Here is a 14,145-nt window from a genome sequence, read left to right as displayed (position 1 = left end):
TGTAAATTGGCCGAAGCACTTAGGCTGTTATACTTGAGCTCCCCAAAGAGGGCAGAAGCTAAGATTTCTACTCTGCTGCTCATTACCACCATGCAGCAGCTCTTGAGAAGTGCTTTGATGACTTATCCTTAGGGGTGAGCATTGCGATTGAAAGTTCTCCTGACTCATTTCACCTGGCCTTTCAGCACTTGACTTTGGTCTTTGAGTGGTGCTGGCCTTGTGGTGATGATGGCAGGAATAACTTCAGTTAAGGAATCCCAGGAACAATCTGAGCCTCTCCGTTCCATTATTTGACCCTTAATGGGCATTTCAAAAAGTGTTCCTTACCATTTGATGGTTGAAAAATAAAGACTTTCAGCAAAGAAAGGCTCTTGTTTCCAGGAACTCATTCTAGCTGACTACTCAGATAGTGTGTACTTAGGTGGAGGACACTTTACTAATGTCAGAGGAAACCGATCTTTTAAAAACCACGTTTTTCTTGTAGTCTTGATGCTGTTACAACGAAGAGTGCTTCTATCAGGAAATGGCACCTGCGTCCGAGGTGTTCTTGTCTTTGCTATTGAAAGCTTTTGAGAGTGATTGCATTCCTTAGAGGAATCATGGTAAATGTTTGGGTCAGTAGTGACTAATTGTGTGCAAATAGCTTTGAGTGCTTTACTGTAAATGTCAACCATAATTTTCAGTGACTCAAATATCCTAAATGTCCTTTTGTTTTCTCTGGGTGGATAGCTTGGAATGGGGTGGGAAAGGGAGATTGAAAGTTTGTTTTCATCATGTATTCTTTTTCTGGACATTTTCTAAAGTGTCCCTATATGTCTTTATCTTATTTTTTCTCAAGTAGGTCATTGTGTATGTGATTAAGACAGCTTTTGGTTATGTCCAGTGTGAGACAGAAGATACATTGTGATAGTCACTTACATGGTTTGGGGATATATCAGTTCATGTCAACTGTTTTTTACTTTTTCCTTTCATGTTTTTACATTCACTAAAGAATACTGAGACACACTTTTTGGCCACATATGTTTTTATTTCCTGCCAATCAGCTATCAGAGGTTAAAGGTCATAGGAACAAGGCATCTCCTTCTGGATTCTCTTACTTGGCAGAATGGGCCATAGATTTTAGATGTCAATGTCTTGGTGAGGATCCATATCTAATGTACCTTTTTATAGATAACTCTGAACATTAGGCTCCTAGTGGATTTTGCAACCAATTTTTACCATTTGAGAATTTTCTGAAACCAAACACTAAATACTGCAATTTCAGGTACCATGTGAATATTTTCCAATTTCAGAATCAGGTTTTCAAAGAAATCTCAGATTTACCAAAGTCAAATATTTATTGCTCTCTAATAGGGTTTTGTAACATCATTTTGTCAAAAATCCACATTAAGAAATAAATTTCATATTTCAATGGTGTATGTACTCATACCCCTATAATCTTTCCAAATTTAAATGAAAATGATAATAAAACAATGCAAAAAATGTTTCTAGAATGGCTGAGAAATGATGATTAGTCCACGAGACTGAATAGGAGTGACTAGAGTAGAAAGTGATGGGAAACATGTTTGAAGTGGTTCAGCTCCAGAGGTGATGATAACGGTAGGACTCTCTTCCTTTCCTCCTCTTCCTTTTCCTTTTTTCTTCTCTTTTGTTTCCCATTACTCTTCTTTCTTTTCTTTCTTCTTCTTGTCTTTTTTATTTATCATTGCCATCACCGTAATTATCATTTTTATTATCAGCACCATTATCAACATTATCATCATCATCATCATTATCATCATCATCATCATCGTCATCACTAGTAGATTATCATCATCATCATCATCATCACTAGTAGATTCTGCAACAGCAGCAGCAGCGGCAGCGGCAGCAGCGGCAGCAGCAGCAGCGGCAGCAACAACATCAGTTACTTTCTCCCTGTCTATTCTCTACCTCACCCAGGCAACACTGGTCACTCCATCTTTTCTTCTATAGTACTTTGAGAGTATCTTTGATATTTCCTCCTTGTGGAATTAATTCCATTTCAAAGATAGGTGTCTTTCTTTAGTAGAAATATTTATTGTGTATTTACCCAAAATACAAGTTGCTGGCTATTTATGTCACTCATTATTAAATTATGATTTGGATTAAAAGGTATCATCCCAAATGCTTCATGTATTAAAGGTTTGGGGTTCTACTGATGACGCTATTGAAAGGGCATTGGATCATGAGAGGACTAATTTTTATCAATGGAACCCCTTGATGCAATCTTAGTGAAATAGACTATTAGGAGTTAGGGGTTATTAGGAGGCCAGACTGGCCATTGTTGTACCTTATATTTGTTCACGATGTGTAGGACTGATGATTACATTTCTTTTCATGTATCCTATAAAACAACTTTTAACACTCTGAAAACTAGCCAGTAGGGATGAAGCTTTGGTTTTTATCAGCCTGATTTCTCTATGTTCTGGCTCAAGTATGCGGTGTCTTTAGCCATGACGTCTTACCATCACGTTCTGCAGGGTAACCAAGAGCGACAACAATAGCTTAGTGTTTGGGAGTATATAGGATTCTGCTGACAAATAACTCAAAAAAGAGGCAACCTATTCCTGGTACTATACTCTCTATTTGATAACCTATGGTATACAGGTAAAACCTTCTTCCTCCCATCTCCCCCTTTTATGTGGTAATTCTAATGTGTATTTATTTTAGGAGTCTCCTACACTAGGAGGTTTTCACACAGTGCTTCCAGAGGTCTTTGGTGTTAGTTACTGCCATTTCATACTTCTCCTTCTACCTGCATCCCCATCCTTTATCTCACAGAATCTTTACCTGCATCCCCATCCTTTATCTCACAGAATCTTTCTCCTTCTGTTATTCTTCAGTCTCCCTTCAGACGACCTGCACTGTATCTTTCCACCCTCAAATCATGCCCCCATGATCTTTATTAATTTCCTGTATTCTATGGGCACTTCAACTAAATGAGCATCTTAAGGAGTCAAACCTAGCGTCTACACATGAGAAAAGAAAAACATGTGTTTGTCTTTCTGGGTCTGAGTTACCACAATCAAAATGATTTTTTCTAGCACCATCCATTTACATGAAAAGTTCCTTTTCTTAATGGCTGAATAATATTCCATACTGTACATGTACATTTCCATTATCCATTCATCAGTTGATGGGCATCTAAGTGGTTTCTATTTCTTGGTTATAATGTGTAGAGCAAGAATGAACGTGGATCAGCAAGTATCTCACTAATAGGACACCTAAATCAATTGAATCAAAGTCCAAAAATAGTATAGCTAGATTGTACAATAGATCTAGTTTTAACCTTTGAGGACCCTCCATAGTAATTTCCATAGAGGCTGTACCAGTTTGCACTTCCACTAGCTGTGACTAAGTGTTCCCTTTACCCCACATCCACCCCAGCATTTGCTGTCATTTTGTTTAATTTCAACCATTCAGACTAGGGTAATATGAAATCGCAAAGTAGTTTCAATTTGCATTTCTCTGATGGCTAATAATGTTGAACATTAAAAAAAAACCTCTCTGTCATTTGTGTTTCATCTGCTGAGAGCTCTGTTTATTTCCATGCCCCAATTTTAAATTGAGTTGTTTGTTTTCTTGATGTTTAGTTTTATTCCAATTCCTTATGTATCCTAGATACTAACCTTCTGTCAGATGTATAGCTGGTAAAATTTTTCCCATTATTAAGGCTGCCTCTCCACTCTAATGATGGCATTCTTTTCTGTACAAAAGCTTTCTAGTCAGAAGGACCCCATTTTTCATTTCTTGATCTTAATGCCTATGCTGATGGAGTCCTGTTTAGAAAGTCCCTTCATGTATTTATGAGTTGAAGTGTATTCCCTACTTTTCCTCTAACAGATTCAGGGAGTTGAGTCTTATGTTTAAATACTTGATCTATTTAAAGTTGAGTTTTATGTAGAATGATAAATAAGGATCTAGTTCTATTCCATGAATAGCTACCAAGTTTGATCAGTTGTTGAAGATTCTCTCTTTAATTGTTGACCTCTTTGTAAAAAAAATCAGATGGCTTCCAAAGCCACAGAGAAGCCCTGTCTCAAAAAAGAAAAAAATTCAAATGGCTGTATGAATGTGCTTGTACATGTGCATCCTCTATTCTTGACCAATAGATCTGTTTTTATGCCAATATCATGCTGTTTTTATTAGTTATCTCTGCAAATACTTGGAATTAGGGATGGTGTGATCTCTAGTAGTGTTCTTATTGTTCAGGATTATCTTAGCTATTCTGGGTCTTCTGGGTTTCCATATGAAATTGAAGATTTATTTTTCAATTTCTGTTAATAATTACCTCAGGAGTTTATGAAAGATTGCATTGAATTTGTGGATTGCTTTTGGAAGACTGACCATATTCATTATCTGAATCTTACCAATCCAGAACATGGGAGCTGTTTTCATCTCCTAGTATCTTACTAAACTTCTCCATTTAGTATCCTAACGTTGTTGTCGTACAGTTCTCTTCCTTGGTTAGACTTATTCCTATGCATTTCCATTTTTTGAGCTATTGCAAATGGGATTGTTTTTCTGATTTTTCCATTTTATGTATGTATATATAGGAAGACTATTAATTTTTTTGGCAATTCACCAATAGTCTTTATCGGTGAATTGTCAAAAATTCACCCTCACTTGCCTTGCTGCCCTAGCTAAGACTTCAAACACTAAACAGGAATGGAGACAGATAACAAGTTTGGCTTGTTCCTTATTTTGGTGGAAATGCCTTCTTTTTCTCCATTTAGCATCATACTTGCTATTATATATTTCCTTTATTATGTTGAGGTGAATATATCTGCTGTATCATTAGATTCTGTATGACTTTTATCATAAAGGGATGTTGGATTTTTTTGATGGCCTTTTCTACTTTTAATAAGATGATGGTGTGGCTGTTTTCTTCAACGTGTTTATGTGGTGGATCACATTTTTGATTTACATATATTAAACTATCCTTGTATTTCTGGTATGAAGCCAATTTGAACATGGCAAATGATACTTTGATGAGATCTTGAACTTGGTTTGCAGGTTTTCTGTTGAGAATTTTTCTATCTATGTTCATTAGTGAGACTTTAACTTTTTGGTGAGTTTTTATCTGACTATAGTATCAAAGTAATACTGCTTTTACAAAAAAAATTGTATGTTTTCCTTTCTTTTCTATTTTATTCACTGATTTGAAGGGTTAGTTTCTTTTTGAAGATCTGACATAATTCTGTGGTGAATCCACCTGTTCATGAGTTTTTTATGTTGGGAAATTTCTATTTCACTGGTTGCTATGGTTCTATTTAAATATTTTCTTTCTTTCTTTCTTTCTTTCTTTCTTTCTTTCTTTCTGTATTATTTTATTGAGCTCTACATTTTTTCTCTTAAATTATTTATTTCATCTGATTTAGCTTTGTTATATCAAATGGATTAGGATATTTGTCCATTTCCTTTAGACTTTTCCAGTAGTGGGCTATAGGTTTTTATAGTGTGTCCGGATTTTCTCAATTTCCTCTGTTACAATGTCTTGTTATTATCCTCTAATCTTATTAATTCAGGCTTACTTTTCTCTTTTTGTTAATGGAGGTAAATTTGTCAATTTTGTTAATCTTTTCAAAGAAACAACTGCACTTTTCAGTGATTTTTGTATGTTTGTTTTGCTGTCATTGTTAATTTTATCCCTGATTTTTCTTATGTATTTCTGTCTCCTTTTTTGTGTACTGTTTGTTCTTATTTTTCCAAGTCCTTCAGGTATATCATTAAGCTATTAATTTGCAATTTCTATTTTTCTTAAATCTAGGCACCTAGGGCTATAAACTTTCCTTGTAGAACTGCTTTCATTGTGTTCCACCAATTTCAGTTCCCCACCCCTCTTCATTTTCTTTACATTAGAGGAATTTTAGAATTTCCTTTTTGATTTCTTCCTTGAATTAATTATTATTCGACAGTATGTTATTTAGGTTCCATGAGTCTGTGGCTTTCTTTAGTTTTTTTTTTATTGACATCTACTTTTATTTTGCTGTACTCAGATAAAATGCAGGATATGATGTCAGTGTTTCTATATTTGTTGAGACTTGCTTTGTGTCCTAATACGTGGTCAGTTTTGAAGAAATTTCCATGGGATGCTGAAAAGAAAGTGTATTTTTCAATGTTTGGGTGGAGTGCTCTGTAGATAACTGTTAGGTCCATCTGGTTTATGATATTATTTAATTTCAATGATTTTCTGCTTAGTTTTTTTTGCCTTATTGGCCTGTCTGTTGGTGAGAGCAGCATATTAAGACACTCACCGTCACTGTGTTGGGATTAATTGGTGGTTTTAGATTTTAATGGTATTTGTTTTATGAAATTGAGTGCATCTATGTTTAATGATTATGTGTTTAAAATTCTAATATCCTCTTGGTAGGTTTTTCCTTTCATAATTATGAAGTGTCCCTTTTTAATTTTTCTTACTATGTTGGTTTGAATTTTATTTTGGCAAATTTTAGTATAGATATGACTTCTTAGTTCCATTTGCTTGGAATACCTTTTTCCATCTTTTTACTCTAAGGTGGTATCTATTGTTAATGGAGATGTAATTCTTGGAGGAAGCAAAAAAATAATATGGTTTTTGTCTTCTTATCCATCTAATCCACTTAGTCTCTGTCTCTTTAATAGGACATTGAGTCCATTAATATTGAGTTATCGGCAAAAGATGATAGTTTTGGCTTGGTTTAGCATGGTCTGGTATCTGTGGTCTTTCAGGACTTGTATAACATAGATCCAACTCCTTTTGGCTTTTACAGTCTTAACTGAAAGCCAGGTATTAATCTGATGGGGCTTGGGTCCCATCATATGACTTGGGTCAGTCTCTCTCATGCAGCTTTTAATATCCTTTCCTTGTTCTGTAATTTAGCATTTTGATTATTACATGATGCGAGGAGTTTATTTTCTGTTCCTGTCTATTTGGTGCTCTGTATGCTTCTTTCCCCTTGCTAAACACCTCTTTCCTTTGCTTCTGGAAATTTTTTTCTCCCTTTTTTAAAAATTGGAAATAGATTGCTCTCCCATGCAATACATCCTGACAACATTTTCCCTTCCCTCCACTTCTCCTAGCTGCCCCCACCTCCTCTCTCCCCTAGATCCATGCCTCTGTCTCCCTTCAGAAAAAAGCAGCCAAACCTGACAAAACAAGATATAGTAAGACAAGGCAAAAGCCCTCACACTGAGGCTGGGCATGGCAACCTGAAGGAGGAAAAGAGCTCCAAGAACAGACCAAAGAGTCAAAGACAAACCCACTCCCACAGTTAGGAGTCCCTCAAAGGCACAAAGCGAACAGCCACAATTACATGCAGAGGACCTTGTACAGACTCCTGCCAGCCCTGAGCATGCACTTCCATCTCTGTGAACCCAAATGCACCCTGCCTAGCTGATTCAGTGGACTGTGTTCTGGTGTTCTCCATCCCCTCTGACTCCTACAATCTTTCTGCCCCCTCTTCTGTAGGATTTCCTGAACTCCAAGGGGAGGAGCCCAGTAGAAACCTCCAATTTAGACTCTCTTTATGCATAATGTCTGGCTGTGGCTCTTTGCATCTATTCCCATTGCTGCCAAAGCTTCTCTGATGGCTATTGGATAAGGCACTGATCTATGAGTATAATATAATATCATTAATAATAATTTTACTAATTTTTTAAAAACCAGTCATGTTTGGTTCTATAGGTCACTGGCCTATCCACTCTCTAGTTTATGGCTATCCAAGCAATGTCAGCCATAGGCTCCCTCCAAGGAAGTGGGCCTCAAGTTAAATCAGATATTGGTTGGGCCACTCTCACAAGTTCTGTGCTATCATTGCCTTAGCACATTTTGAAGGCAGGCTAGATTGTAGGTCAAAGGTTTTGTGGGAGTGTCCACATTTCTGTTTCAGAAGCCAGCAGAGTACCCTCCCATACCAGAGTCTGGAACACAGGGCTCCAGGCAAGCACAAACTTGACCTTTCCATGGTCAATGAACTGTGTGGATGTTGTCCTTGGCAATAGGGCCCTTTTGTTAGTTTGTGGAGAACAACCCTCTGTCCTAGGATCAACTTATTTTGTTTGAGGATCTCCACGGGACCCTCTCAGCCAACAGCTCAACCAAATGCAACCCATTCTTACCACTGTGAGCCTTGCCTGGCTATAAAAGATAGCCAGTCCAGACTATGTATCCCCTATTACTAGGAGTAGCCACTAGGATCACACTACCTGATCCCAGGAAGTTTCTACAGTACTAGGTTTCCACATTACCCTCCCAAATGACTGTCCCCAAGTTCCAGGCAGCTCTCCCTGTGCTCTCTCCCTTCATCCCATCTTGTTCCTCATCTGATCCTTCCTGCTTCTGTCCTCACCTACCCCCGGGACTCCTGTAAACTCTATTCTATTTCCCCTTCCCAAGGAGATCCACAGATTCTCCTCTAGAGCCTTCCTTTTTACCTAACCTCTCTGAGTTTGTGAGCGGTAACTTGGTTATCATTCTTAACAGCTAATATCCACTTATGAGTGAATATAAACCATATTTGTCTTTCTGGGTCTGGATTACCTAGCTCAGGATGATTTTTTTCTAGTTCCATACATTTGGCTGAAAATTTTATTATGTATTTTTTTTTTCCACAGCTGAGTAATACTCCATTGTGCAAATGTACCACATTTTTAAAAATCTATACTTCTGTCGAGGGACATCTATGTCATTTTCAGTTTCTGGCTAATACGAATAAAGCCACTATGAACATTGTTGAGCAAGTATCTTTGTTGTAGGATGGAGTGTCCTTTGGGTGCATGCTGAAAATGGTATAGCTGGATCTTGAGGTAGATCGATTCCATATTGATTTCCATAGTGATTGTACAAGTTTTCACTCCCAACAGCAATGAATGAGCATTCCCCTTGCTCTACATCCTTGCTAACATGAGATGTCACTGTGTTATTGATCTTAGTTATTCTGATTGTAAGGTGTAAGATGAAATCTCAATGTAGTTTTGATTTTCATTTTCTTGTTGGCTTAGGATGTTGAGCATTTTTTAAGTGTGTTTCTTTAAAGATTCTCCTGATAATTCTCTGTTTAGATCTGTACCCCATTTTTAAATTGGATTATTTGCTTTTTGATACCTGATTTCTTGAGTTCTTACACATTTTGGATATTAGTCTTCTATTGGATGTAGAGTGTATATAAATATTCCCATTATATAGGCTGCTGTTTTGTCCTATGGAGGGTGTCCTTTGCCTCATAGAAGCTTTTCGGTTTCATGAGATCCCATTTATTAATCATTGATCTTAGTGCCTGAACTATTGGCCTTCTGTTCAGGAAGCTGTCTCCTGTGTCAATTCATCCAAGGCTATTCCCCACTCTGTCGTGCATCAGGTTCAGTGTATCTGATTTTATGTTGAGGTCTTTGATCTAGTCGGATTTGAGTTTTGTAAAGGGTGGTAAATACAGATCTATTTACATTCTTCTACATGCAGATCGCCAGTTTGAGCAGCACAATTTGTTTAAGATAATTTCTTTCTTCTAGTTTGTATTTCTAGCTTATTTATAAAAAAACTCAGGTGTCAATATGTACGTGGATTTATGTCTTGGTCTTTAATTTGATTCCATTGGCCAACATATATGTTTTTATGGCAGTACCCTGCTGTTTTTAATTACTATAGCTTTGTAGTATTACCTGAAATCAAGATGTTGATACCTCCAGCAGTTCTTTTATTTTTCACTATTGTTTTACTATCCTGGGATTTTTATTTTTTCATATAAAGTTGAGAATTATCCTTTCATGTTCTGTGAAAAATTGCTTTGTAATTTTGATGGAAATGGCATTAAATCTCAGATTGCTTTTTGTAGGATGGCCATTTTTACTATAATCCTTTCAGCCCATGATCATGGGAGATCTTTACATCTTCTGATAGCTTCTTTAATTTCTTTCTTCAAGGATTTGAAGTTTTTGTTACGCTTGCCTTTCACTTGCTTTGTCAGAGTTACCACAAGATATTTAATATTACTTGAGGTTATTATAAAAAGTGTTGTTTCCCTGAATTCTTTCTCAGTCCATTTGCCATTTGTATATATGAGAGTTACTGATTTTTTTGAGTTACTCTTGTATCCAGACACTTTATTGAAAGTGTTTATCAGCTGTAGCAGTTCCCTGGTGGAATTTCATGGTCACATATGTATATAATCATATCATCTGCAAATAACAATACTTTTATTTCTTCCTTTTAAATTTATATCTCCTTGATATCCTTCAGTTGTCTTATTTCTCTAGCTAAAATTTCACATACTATATTGAATGGATATGAAGAGAGAAGACAGCCTTGTCTTATTTTTTATTTTAGCGGAATTGCTTTGATTTTTTTATCCCTATTTAATTTCATGTTGGCTATAGGCTCTCTGAAAATTGCCTTTATTATGTTTAGACATGTCTCTTGTATCCCTCTCCAGAACTTATGACAAAGGCCTTTTCTGCATCTATTAAGATGATCATGTGTTTCTTTTTTCTTTCAGTTTGTTTATATGGTGAATTACATTTATTGATTTTATTATATTGAACCATCCCTACATCTCTGGGGTGAAAATTACTTGATCATGATGGATGATTTTTTTTATGTATTCTTGGATTTTGTTTGCAAGTATTTTGTTGAGTATTTTTGCATCAATGTTCATAAGGGAATTTGGTCTGTAATTCTCTTTCTTTGTTGAGTCTTTATGTGTTTTGGGTATCAGGGTAACTGTGGACTTATAAAATGAATTGGACAATGGTCCTTCTGTTCCTATTATATTGAATAATAATAATTGGCATTAACTCTTCTTTGAAAGTCTGGTATAATTCTTCAGTAATCCATTTGGCTATGAGATTTTTTTTTTTTGGTTGGGAAATTTTTTAATAACTATTTCTCTTTCCTTAGGAGTTATAGGCGTATCTAAACTGCTTATCTCCTCCTCATTTAATTTTGTTAATAATGCCTATTGAAAAAATTATCCACTTTTTCTTTTAGATTTTCCAGTTTGGAGTATTACAGGTTTTTAACACATGTCTTTCTGATTCTCTGGATTTCTCGTCTGTTGTTATGCCTCTCCTTTTGATTCTGATTTTGTTTATTTAGATAGTTTCTCTCAGTCTTAGTTAGTTTGTATTGGGGTTTGTCTATCTTGTTGATTGTTTAAAAAAAAAACCCAACTTTTTGTTTCATTGATTCTGTATATTATTCTTTTTGTTTCTATTTTATTGATTTCAGCTCTCAATTTAATTATTTTTTGTTATCTTGGATCTCTTGGATGCTCTTGCTTCTTTTTTATTCTAGAGATTTTATGTATGTTGTTAAGTCCATAGTATGATATCTCTCCAGATTTAATTCGTGCTGGTCTGATAAGATGCAGGGGTTATTTCAGTTTTCTTGTCTCTGTGGAGAATTGCTTTGTGACCAAGTATATATTCAGTTTTAGAGGAGGTTCCATGAGGTGCTGAGTAGAAGGTATTTTACTTTGTGTTTGGATGAAATGTTCTGTAAATATCTATTAGATTCACTTGATTTATAATTTCTGTTAACTCTAGTGTTTCTCTATTTAGGTTTTGTCTGGATGTACTGTCCTTTGGTGAGAGTGGGGTAGTGAAGTCTCCCACTGTCAGTGTGAGGGTCAATGTGTAATTTAAGTTATAATAGAGTTTCTTTTACAAAGTTGAGTTCACTTGTGTTTGGGGCATAGATAATCAGAATTGAAATTTCATCTTGAACTTTTTAATGATGAGTATGAAGTGTTCTTCCCTCTTTCTTGTTTATTTTTTTTTGAAGTCTGTTTTGTTAGATATTAAAATGGTCTTGCTTCTTAGATTCATTTGCTCAGAATATCTTTTATCTAACTTTTTATCCCAAGGTAATGTCTATCCTTGATGAGCAAGTGTGTTTCTTGGATGCAGCAGAAGGATGGATCCTGTATTTGTATCAATCGTGTTAGTCTATGTCTTTTTTTTCAGAGCTTTTATATTTGTGTTTATTCTTCATTTAACTTTTAAAACACTACTATAGTTGAATATTAAAACAAGAACAACAGTCAAGTAGTGAACATATTATGATTACAGTCCTTCCCACATTCACTACTGCATATAGAGTGACAAACAGTAACTGGCCCATTAAGAGGTCTGACACTGAACGCCACCTCTGGGGTGATGTTCATCGTCCTCATACGCTTCTCCATTATAATGACGCCGTCTTTCCTGATTTGGATCAAACTCCACCAGTTCTACCTGATCCATTTCATCAGTCTCTTCTACTTCCTTCCTTTCAGGAAGGAGTTTTTCCAGCAAAGAGAGTTTATCAGGAGAGAAAAAGCCATTCTCAGGAAAGTTTACCTTAAACTCAATGATTAGACGTCCTTTTTCATATGGCCGACGATATATTGGCATACCTTCGTTCAGCACACATTTTATATCTCCATGCTTGACAATCTGACCTGGATGAGAGGTGATGACTATGGTTCGGTTGTCAAGAGTGGATATTGGCTTTTGGAAGCCGCACAATGCTTCAACCAGCTGTATGTCCATACACATGAAAAGGTCTTCTCCTCGTCGTGTAAAAACAGCATGGTCCTTCTGGTCTAACACAATGATAATGTCTCCTGGCTCCAGTCCTGGCTCTTGGTCTCCTTCACCATGGAATGTTATCTTCTGACCATATTTCATACCTTTATCAATATGAACTTCTAAAATCTTCTTCTCTCGAACTATCTTTCTTCCATTGCAGCTTTTACATCTGTCTTTAGGACTGATGCGTTCTCCGTGACCCTGGCATTCCATGCACACTGACTGAATTTGCTGAACCATTCCTGGCCCAATCTGATGAATCCTTATTTGCATGCCAGTTCCACGACAGTTGGGACAGCACTCTACTGCTCCTTTCTTACCACCTTGGCCTTCACATTTGTCACAGATCACGTTCTTCTGTAGAGCCAGTTTTCTCGTTGCACCATTATACAAGTCTTCTAAGGTCACTGAGAGCTGGTGCACAACATTTTTACCTCTTCTTTCTCTCTGCATCCTTCCTCCTCCTCCAAAGAACATATCAAAGATATCCATGGGTGAGCCAAAACCACCACCTGCTCCACCCTCTTTAATCGCCTGCTCTCCTCCTTTATCATATAACTCCCTTTTTTTGGAATCAGCAAGAACTTCATAAGCTTGAGAAATCTGTTTAAACTTTTTGCCTTCATTTGGATTCTTATCAGGGTGGTACTTCAAGGCCAATTTTCTATAAGCCTTTTTCAATTCTTCCTGGGTGGTATTGGGTTTGACCCCCAAAACATCATAGTAAGTGGTTTCTTTCACCATTTTTTACAGCCGGTGAGCGGGCCGGTGCCGGAGAGCGGAAAGAGGAGCGTAGCACAGCGCTGTTCCGGGGGATGCCGCTCCTCCACCTACCACCGAGCGTTCTGGAAAGTTCCCAGTCTATGTCTTTTTATTGGGGGATTTAGAACATTGATATTGAGCAATATCAAGGACCAGTAATTGTTGATTCCTGTTATTTTGTTGTTGTTGTTGTGTGTGCACACACACATGCTATTCTTTCTTTCAGTTTTGCTGGTGTGAGATTATTTTCTGTATTTTCATGGGTGTTGTTACTTCCTCATGTTGGAGTTTTCAATCTAGTACTTTCTATAGGACTAGATTAGTAAATAAATATTGTTTGAATTTAACTTTATCATGGAATGTATTTTCTCCACCTATGGTGATTGAAAGTTTTGCTGGCATAGTAGTGTAGGCTTGTATCTGTGGTCTCTCATGTAGCATAACTGTCCTGGCCATTCTGGATTTTACAGTCTGCATTGAGAAGTCAGTTGTAATTCAAATAAATTCTAACTTAATAAGATGTAATTATTACATCTAATAAGATGTAATTCTAATAAGTTTTAATAAGTCACTTGGTTTTTTTTCCTTGTAGCTTTTAATATTATTTCTTTGTTCTTTATGTTTAGTGTTTTGTGATGAGAGAAATTTCTTTTATGATCTAATCTGTTTGCTGTCCTATATGCTTCTGGTACCTTTATCTTATCCTGTACCATTTTATTTAGACTAGAAAATTTTTCTTTAGGATCTTCTTGAAAATATTTATTTCCTGAGTCATCATATCTTCAATGTCTGATCTATCTCTTCCATCTCTTGTAT

At 36.3% G+C, this 14,145-nt stretch overlaps 1 protein-coding gene and 1 long non-coding RNA gene across 2 annotated transcripts; one reads left to right on the top strand and one right to left on the bottom strand.

Annotated features, from left to right (window-relative positions):
- On the top strand, positions 1 to 1,782 carry LOC119828040. The gene is made up of 3 exons (XR_005287742.1): positions 1 to 134; positions 485 to 602; positions 1,740 to 1,782. It is a non-coding gene; the product is annotated as an uncharacterized LOC119828040 (long non-coding RNA).
- A 10,212-nt stretch (positions 1,783 to 11,994) lies between these two features.
- On the bottom strand, positions 11,995 to 13,360 carry LOC119827669 (dnaJ homolog subfamily A member 1-like). The gene has a single exon (XM_038349496.1). It carries the CDS (start codon positions 13,309 to 13,311, stop codon positions 12,118 to 12,120), a length of 1,194 nt encoding a protein of 397 aa, XP_038205424.1. The 5' UTR covers positions 13,312 to 13,360; the 3' UTR covers positions 11,995 to 12,117.
- Between the last annotated feature and the right edge of the window lie 785 nt (positions 13,361 to 14,145).

This window comes from Arvicola amphibius, chromosome 12, assembly GCF_903992535.2.
Source record: "Arvicola amphibius chromosome 12, mArvAmp1.2, whole genome shotgun sequence".
NCBI classification, from domain to species: domain Eukaryota; kingdom Metazoa; phylum Chordata; class Mammalia; order Rodentia; family Cricetidae; genus Arvicola; species Arvicola amphibius.
Note: the sequence above shows the minus strand (reverse complement) of the source record. Positions and strands in the feature narration are given on the sequence as shown.